The following is a 9,730-nucleotide window of genomic DNA, read 5'->3' on the forward strand; positions in this document are numbered from 1 at the left end:
TCATAAGTAAATTGAAATTTTTGGCAGATGATAGTTTTCATATGTGTTCAATGCAAACAATGACATGTCGTTTTTTGCATTTTTTCCATTTATTTCTACAATATTGTACATACATCCCAGTACTTTATAATCACATACATTCCAGAAAATTTCCTTAACATACTTCAGAAAGATTTATCAAAATCCGAATAATCGTTTAAAAGGAGTATACCGTGAGTGCTTGTAATTCAATATGTACTTTAATAGTAATAAAGCTCAAATTGATTCTACGTCTTAGATAGAAAACGTTTGTATGAGAAAAAGAAAAGGACTGTTTTTATGGTTTCCCCGGCAATTATTCCATTTTTTCTCGCAGTAAAAACCATCCTTGGACATCAACGAACATTTTAAAAAAAAGAATTGGCCAAATTGGTCCAGGCGTTGTTGAGTTATGCGCTTGCCAACACATTTTGCAATCCATTTTTATATATAAGATAAGATGGTAATTGTGATGGCTGATAATTTTGTAAGAAATCATATTTATAATATTTTCCTTGTGAAATAAATGTACATAAAATCAAATTTACCTGTTAGAATCGGTTTATATATTATAAGGCCTATGTTAGGCACGTAACATGTTTGATCAATCGGGAGAGTCCGCGATTGTCGTCGGCATTGTTCGCTCAGACATGTGACGTCACAGTCCCTTCTATGTTTGAGTACTATGTACAACGGAAAACATATGAGGACTAGCAGTCTATGTCATGGCCGGTAAAGGTGCGTCCACACCTAACGAACGAACATGATGAATATTAGAAGTATCAACAGACAGTAGCGATGACAGGCGCTCATTATGCGGCTGCGCATGTATTTGTGTGTAAAAACGCTGTGAAGTTAGGTGTGTAAATATTCAAGTCTGTCGAACATTTTGAAATTTTATGAATCATGGGTATAGACACTATAGATAGCTTGCAACGTACTTTCTTATCACTTGAGTCGTAGCCGAGTGGTAAGGTGATAGAATTCTAATTTTTGCGTCTGTTGTTGGAGGTTCGATTCCCGCTCATATTATTATTTTTTTTATTATTTTAATTTCATAATTATAATTGCATGAGTAAATAATATTAAAATTAATTGAAGTGTTTAATTAAAATTATATTTATCGCTAAATATCCGATAATAAAGTTTATAATTATAATTAACTTTGTATATAATTATAATTAACTTTGTATATAATTATAATTAAATATGTTAACATATTTTATATTAAAATCAGCTATGATAAGGAAGAAAAAATATAAGTTATATGCATATAAAAATTAATTATTGGTTAATTAACAATTAAGGGATGATACTTATCGCAAAATAAGAGAACTACAATAAAAAAAAATTATTCAAGTTATGTCCTTATATTAGCAGTGATAGAAAATAAATTCTAAATATCATTACTAATGTTTTTATGAAAATAGATTTTCTTCTGTGAAAAAACACTGTCCAAAATAACTCGAAAGTTTTATTATATAAATAAAATTAAACAATTCATAATTAGAACTCAAGAATATTAGATTATTATATATAATTGTATATATATATATATATATATATATATATATCAACACATTTCAATAATGAAAATAATGAATATTTTAACCGCTGCATAATTTTTACATCTTACTGTTTAAATTTATGTTCATCTTTGTTGGTACACCTACGTTCTTAAAAATTTTAATGGCTGCCGCATAATGAGCGAGTTCACAAACGTCATCGCTACTGTCTGTAGTCACGTGTGATGAATATAATGCGCAGATTAAAAATTTCTAACAAAGGCAACCCACGCGCATGTCAAAATCCATGTTCGTTCGTGCTCGTTCGCTAGGTGTGGACGCACCTTAATAAATTTTAAAATGGATTAGTATTCGAATTGATCGAAGGATGACGCTACTACATTTGATCGCCATTTTTTATCTAGTTGTCATCGCTTCTTGTAGTTCTGTTATACATTGCTGTTATACGTGTTTTGGTGATTCTTTTTCTTTTTTTAAATTATTATTAAAGTTAAAATGGTGAAGTGTAGGGTACCAAATTGTGGTAACTCCACAACTAATAAAAAGATGCATGTCTTTCCAGCATCTAATGATCAAGTATGTATATATAATGATGTATTATGTTCACATAATGAATATGTATGATGAAAATACTATGAAAATGTTCTAGATGTTTTCAATTGGGTGAAGAGGGCGAATAATCCTCTATTGGATGAGGTAACCCCTTCGGTTTGTGGCAAAATCGACATATTTGTGACGCGCACTTCACAAATATTTGCAAACTCGATGCAAAGACAAATCTAAAAGTTAATGCCCTACCTACTCTAAATATGCCAGGTCTGAATTATAATATGTGATCGAATGTTATGTTCACATAATGAATATGTATGATGAAAATACTATGAAAATGTTCTAGATTTTTTCAATTTGGGTGAAGAGGGCGAATAATCCTCTATTGGATGAGGTAACCCCTTCGGTTTGTGGCAAAATCGACATATTTGTGACGCGCACTTCACAAATATTTGCAAACTCGAATATTTGACAACAAATGCAAGACAAATCTAAAAGTTAATGCCCTACCTACTCTAAATATGCCAGGTCTGAATTATAATATGTGATCGAATGAATTGTTTTTAATGGAAATGCTGAATTCATATTTTGCTTGGTATTTATAGGATTCACTGGAGACCCATACTTAGAGAAGAATTGTCTTATGGATAGAGCTACATTCCGTAAGGATAATGATAAGATTCATATATGTATTCGATAGATTTTAAAACCTTATATTATTTTAGAACTTGTGTGTCGATTCGTGATAAGAATATAAAGACAGGGCATACCGTTTGTCAACAAATAATAATACACCCTTGGGTAATTAAATACAAGTTGATTAGATATTTATTTTAAATGATGTAGTTGCATCTTTAAATCAAGTGTTCTATATTTTTTCTAATAATTTATATAATAATATGCTTGCTTTTAAGTTTCTTCAAACTTTATGGAAGATTACCAATTAGAAGTGTCTCCTTCACTGCAGTTACAGAATTGTTCTCAGGTCGCTAGAGAATGTTTTGATGCAAAAGGAGAACAATCTGCACACCGAGGACAAAGCCAAGTAATTATAACTTTAAATACTTTAATACCATTATGCTTATTTATTATCATATAGACGTTTCTCTTTCTCGATTTTACGTTCAGAAGGGACACTTTAAGGGTCCTCCACTCAGTGAAAGCGCTGTTTTTGGCATTCAAATTAATGGCGCAAAATTTGAAATGAAAATGAATGAGTTTTAGTGATTGGGTATTTGAAACTAAATTTGGTATTACAGTTGCATTATGTTTTGTAATAATACAATTATAACAAAAATATACAAGATAATCAAATCGAAATATAAATCAACAAACACATTGCTGATTTAAAAATACATTACACTAATCAACAGGAATAATTTTTATACTTTTTTTAAATTCATTAATATAATATTTAATGAAATTTAGTGAATTATAGTGTTAGTTCATTACATTGTCTGTCACACTTAACTCTTTTTAACCAATTTGACATTCTTAAGCAATTTTTTTCTTCCAAGTATAATCAGATCCGTGTCAAGTGGCAATCTAATTTTGAAAAGCTGAGCGTATTCTGAATATTTTGTCTTTCTTGTAGAAGCTTATACTTGATTTCTTACATAGTTTCCTACAACCGGCCTCTTTCTTTAAAGTTTAATATGGTGAGACTAATGTATACTATATAATGTCTATACGCGGATTTTGTTCTGAGATAATAGACCCTGTATTTATTTATGGTTATGGTAGCAAGTCATAGATAAATAAGTAGTCCAGTCATTTGGTGCAAAAAAGGCTGTTGCCGGTATAATACTCGGGGAATTCTGAAAATTTGTGATCTTTTAGATTTTGAGGTGTTCTTTACGAATTTTAACGTTGCCACCTCAAATTTTCACGGCAAGTCGCTGCCATCATATTATTATACAGTCTATTGGAAAATAGCATAAAAAAAGCAGTTTTTTTAATTTCCCGTAGGGTAAGTTATTGTAATAGGCCGAAATCGGAATTGAAAATTTTACATTTCTCGACGTTTTGAAGGTTTCTGAATATTTTGGCATACTTCAGAAAAATGGATGTGTGTGTATGTGTGTGCATGTATGTATGGATACAAATTTTCGCCCACGTTTTCGGGCGTACGGTTCAACCGATTTGAATGATTTAAAAAACATTCGATTCCTATTGATAAGGAGATGTGCTGATTAGTTTTTGGCAAAGACAGGTCCAGCAGTTACGGATATAAGGAGCAAAGAGTGTAGAAAATAGAAATCGAGTTTTTGAGAGAACGGAGCATCCGATTTGAATGATCTAAAAAACATTCAATTAGTAATGATTGGGAGAAGGGGTTATTAGTTTTCGCAAAGGCAGGCCCATCCATTTCGGAGATACAGAGCTAAATGTACAAAAAATGGCAGTTTTTGAGAGAACTAAGCGTCCGATTCAATTGATTCAAAGAACTTTCTGCTTGTCTTAACAAAATAATTGATTTTGGAAAAAAAAATTGTTTAATTTTTTTTTTTTTTTTTTTAAATTCTGTGTATATCGAAAATAATTCAGATTTTATTTTTAATTCTGACTATAGTTCTAATATACTTTAAACAAATAATTTCAACTCTGCAATTCAGTTTATATAATTCTTATAAATATTAGACAATGTTACAATATTTATAATAATCTATTTGAAAACATTCAATATTCCTCGAACATTTTGTTACGGTACGGGAAGTTCCAGCAATTTGCCTTAAGGCACGATGCCACCCACCCTACTAGTTTTTTTTTAAATTATCTCCTTTTCGGCTCATTGTACGATAAAAGTAGCTATGCACAATTAAATTAGACAACATTTCCTACAATTCTTTCTATGACCGTTGTTTTTGTTAAATGAATAGTTTGAGTATGAGCGCCCCAAAGTCTTTGCTGCTCTCGCGCCATATCGAATCTCTCTATATTCGACTGCTCTCTGAACTTAACCACATTCTCTCTAATAAATACACATTTTCAATGTTAAATTAAGCGAACAAGGTCTATAAACAGATGATTGAACACTTCAATGGCAAAATAGCTATATACGAAGCTAAACTAGAGAAAACTTTCTATAATTTATTTAAATCTTTTATTTTGTTGAACTAACAGTACATACTGAATATCAAAAAATTCTTATAAGTTTGTTAAACTAAAAACTTATTATTGCAAAAATACAATAATCTACAACACAAATACAATACAAAATATACATAAACTTATATTGTAAATCAAAATCTATAAGATTACCAATTTTCACAATTCCTCGAGTACTAAAACGACCCTATGACTGGACTATAGTGTAATGTTTATGGTTTGACCACTTATTTTGCGCTCGACTAGCAGCCCATGTAATATAATGTCTATGAAAAATTCTCATTTTCGATATTTGAACGATTACTATCACTTACCCTACGTGAAAATAACAATTTTAATTCTAAGCCATTAATTTGTTTTACATAAATTAAATAAATTTGTTTGTAAAAGTTCAAAATGTCTAAAGAAATAAATTCTAACACAACTATTAAAATTGAATTTGATTCTTATTTTCAAGTGAAACAAAAATTCGATGATTCAAAAAGTCTGTTGGAAAATGATGAAATGTATCTGCAGCAATTTTTAAAATCTCAGGGAACAATTGATGAAGAAATAAAGCAAGCAACAGTTGATAAACAATATGCATTACCCAAAGAATCTAATGAAGATATTAGCAAGTCAATTAATTTAATGGATAATATGAAAAAAACATATCCAGGAAAATGTAAAACAACAACCAACAATTGCCTGAAAATGCCTTATGAAACAGAATTGGATGAATACGATAATATTTGTCCAGAAACCAATGAAATATTACTACAGCGTTTTTTAAAATCTGAAGTAACAATTGATGAAAAAACAATTGATGAGCCATATCCAGTCTTCATTATGTTAGATGAAGAACCTTATGTACGTAACGAAGATATTACTAAGCCAATTATGAACAAATCATTGGAAGAAGAACCAGGAAAAGGTAAAATGGCAACCAACAATTGCCTGAATATGTCTGATGAAACTAATTCAAACTCAACTATTAAAATTGAACCAATTCAATATCCTCAAGTGAAGCAAGAATTTGATGATAATGAAGGATTCATCTTGCCAGAACACGATGAAATATGTCTACAGCGTTTTTTAATATCTAAGGTAACAATGGATCAAGAAACAGTTGATGAACAAGATGCAACTATCAGTACAGGTAAAATAATATTAGATGAAGAACCTTACCTGCATAACAAAGATCTTGGTAAGTCAATTAATTTAATATCTAATGAAACAAACTCAAACTCAACCATTATAATTGAACCAACTGAATATCCTCAAATGAAACGAGAATTTAATGATAATGAAGATATGCCACAAAACAAAATATTTCTACAGCGATTTTTGAAATCTGAGGTAACAATCGAGGAAGAAATAAAGAAGAAGAGATTGAGTACCAAGATTCGGCTACCAGCACACATGAAATAAGCTCAGTTCAAAAACATTACATATGTAATCAAGAAATCAGTACGAATAATACGAGCAAATCATTTGAAAATGTTTCAAGTAAACATAAAACAATCCATAAATGTGAAATATGTAATAAAGGATTTAAACGGTCATTTGGTTTGAATCGGCATTTATCAGTGCATACTCAAGAACGCCCTTACAGTTGTGAAATATGCAATAAAACATTTAGATCAAAACTTGGATTTGATGGACATGAAATTATTCATACTAGAGAACGGCCTTTCAATTGCCAAGTATGCAATAAAACATTTGCTAGAAAAGCCGCCTTAAATAACCATGAAATTATTCATGCTGAAAAACGCCCTCATGAATGTCAAATGTGCAATAAAACGTTCACAACAAAACACATATTAGCCCGACATGAAATTATTCACACTGGAGTACGCCCGTACAAATGTGAAATATGCAATAAAGGATTTTCAGATTTTTCTACTTTAAGAAAGCATTCTGCAAGACACAGTGAAGATCGACCTTATAAATGTGAAACATGCGATAAAACATTCAAATATCAACCAGCATTATACCGGCATAAAATCATCCATACCGGAGAACGTCGTCATGTATGCAAAATATGCAATAAGACGTTTATTCAATCAGCTCATTTGAAAGTTCATTTTGTTTTACACACCGGGGAACGCAATTATGAATGTAAAGTATGCAATAAAAGATTTTCAGATTCAAGAAATTTGAAAATTCATTCTATAAAGCACAGTGATGATCGACCTCATAAATGTAAAACATGTGATAAAACATTCAAATATCAAAGCACTTTAAAAAATCATGGAAAGATCCACACTTCAGATTTAGATTGAATCAAGCTAAAGTTCTCTATAAATACACTTGTGAAACTATCCGACCTCATAATCTTTTTTGTTTGCTCAATATATATAGTATCGCTGTTAATTGTAATTTATGGTATATTAATTCAGTAACAACTCCGATTCTATGCATATAATATGTAATTCAATTCAATTCAATAAAGTAAATGTAAACATTTATTTAATATAATATAATTTATGTAATATAATATTATAATTCTATAATTATAAAATCTGCTTCAAACATTAATTAACTTTTGATCTCTTCTTGAGTCTCATGTATTTTATATCATTTTTTATATAAAGAGTACTTCAGAAATTTGTTGTTCTTGTAGTAGAAGTTCACTATAGCCCAACTCTAATTAGGTTAACTCTATTCGACTAACCTGTTTTTACAAAGCTAGAAATTGTTTGCATGATATTTTATTATTGGTTCATCAAGGAAGTACTTTGCTGGCAGGTATATCGCGATTGCGTCATCATCCCTTCAATTTTTGAAAATTTCAAAAACAATAATTTTAGTTTTCAAAAAATGTCTAAGTTTTCAAAAAGTTTCTAAGTTTTCAAAACTATAAGTATTTTCAAAAAAGGCAATGTTTTTTAATATTCAAACTTTTCAAAATTTTCAAAAATTCAATAACATTACAAAAGTTCCAATGCATAGTGGCATTACCGAAAGCATTTTTAAAACATTGCAATCATCATTATCTTATCTGAGTGACGATAAAGATAAACTAGTTGGTTTGGTATTTAGCCTTGAGGCAAGTTACATGAACTTCCCGATATGTGTAAATAATCGACTTAATCAAAAAAATGTGTAAATAATATACTTCATCAAACCTACTTTTAAAAAAAACGATAATAATTTTAGCAAACTTTGACGAATTTTAAAAATTAAACTACTTGTTGTAAGGCCGTAATATTACAGTAAGTTCTATAAGATCATGATGTATATCGCCAAAATAAGTTCCATGAAAATCGGCTTAAATTTTTTTTTCAACAGTTAATTACAAGAAAACGGCTCGGTAGATTTTCACCTAAAAGTAATCAGTATCATTCCCAACTAATATCTTTCGAACAGTTTTTGATTTTTTAAAATCGGTTCGGTAGGATGAGCTTAAATGTCGACGAAAATTTAACACTTTTTTTCAACAGTTAATTACAAGAAAACGGCTCGGTAGATTTTCACCTAAAATTAATCAGTATCATTCTCAACTAATATCTTTCGAACAGTTTTTGATTTTTTAAAATCGGTTCGGTAGTATGAGCTTAAATGTGGACGAAAAGTTTAACACTTTTTTTCAAATTACAAAGAAACGGCTTGGCAGATCGTTGCACAAAACTGACAAACGATAGTCCTCACCGAAATACATCAAATGGCTTTTAAATTTCTAAAATCGGTTCAGGCGTTTTTGAGAAAACGTCGATCAAAAGTCTAATTTTGACAAATGCCAAAAAGACCATACTGATTTTAGCAAACTTTGACGAATTTTTAAAGCTGAACCAGTCGTCGTAGGGCCGTAATATTTTAGTATGATCTAGAAGACTATGGTATCTATCGTCAAAAAAATAATCATAAAAATCGTCGAAATTTTTTTTTTTTAAACTATATTACAAGAAAACGGCCCGGCCGATCTCTACCAAAAACTAATCAGCACGATTCCCAACCAATATCTTTCGAACGGTTTTTGAATTTTCAAAATCGATTCAGAACTGCGGGCTAAAACGTGGACGAACGACTTTTCACTTCTCTGCTATTTACGAAGAAACGGTTTGGCCGATCGTCGCACAAAACTGGCAAACAATAGTCCTCATCGAGATACATCGAATGCCTTTTAAATTTTTGAAATCGGTCCAGCCGTTTTTGAGAAAACGGCGATTTACGGCAAAAAATCTGTTGATGCACACACACACACACACACACATACTTTTTCCAAATTTGATCTCATTCGATTCAGAATGGCTCGAAACGTCGAGAAAACATAAAATTAGCGAATCGGATTTTTTGATGAAAACATAAACTTCTCCTTCGGGAAGTTAAATATTGCATTGTTATGTTTGACGAAATTTTACTTTCAACTCTCCTAACATATGACTGCACAAAAGATTATATTGTAAGTTTTTGAAGAGCTTGCTAATGGTAAAATTGAAGCATTTGCAGACCACGCACTGGTGCATTATTATATTGTCTAGGCACTGGTGTTTATGATTAAGGGTTTAAAGAACAGTGGACATGGCCAGTTGCTTTTTATTTTTTTG

The 9,730-nt window shown here is 30.5% G+C and overlaps 1 protein-coding gene across 1 annotated transcript; it reads left to right on the plus strand.

The window, feature by feature from the left end:
* Nucleotides 1–5,597: 5,597 nt before the first annotated feature.
* On the plus strand, nt 5,598–7,465 carry LOC113391071 (zinc finger protein 708-like). Its single transcript, XM_026627044.1, has 2 exons — nt 5,598–6,576; nt 6,732–7,465. The coding sequence occupies exons 1-2, from the start codon at nt 5,598–5,600 to the stop codon at nt 7,463–7,465; spliced, it is 1,713 nt and encodes a 570-aa protein (XP_026482829.1).
* Nucleotides 7,466–9,730: the final 2,265 nt, after the last annotated feature.

Source organism: Ctenocephalides felis, unplaced genomic scaffold (genome assembly GCF_003426905.1).
Source record: "Ctenocephalides felis isolate EL2017-DRISC unplaced genomic scaffold, ASM342690v1 CF-g0.4_SCAFFOLD_00845, whole genome shotgun sequence".
Taxonomy (NCBI): domain Eukaryota; kingdom Metazoa; phylum Arthropoda; class Insecta; order Siphonaptera; family Pulicidae; genus Ctenocephalides; species Ctenocephalides felis.

Excerpts from the sequence above, each read along its gene's own strand:
- LOC113391071 (XM_026627044.1), top strand. The coding sequence starts at position 5,598 with ATGTCTAAAGAAATAAATTCTAACACAACTATTAAAATTGAATTTGAT. Across the intron at positions 6,577-6,731 it reads AATAAAGAAGAAGAGATTGA|GATTTAAACGGTCATTTGGT; the intron begins GTACCAAGATTC and ends TATGTAATAAAG.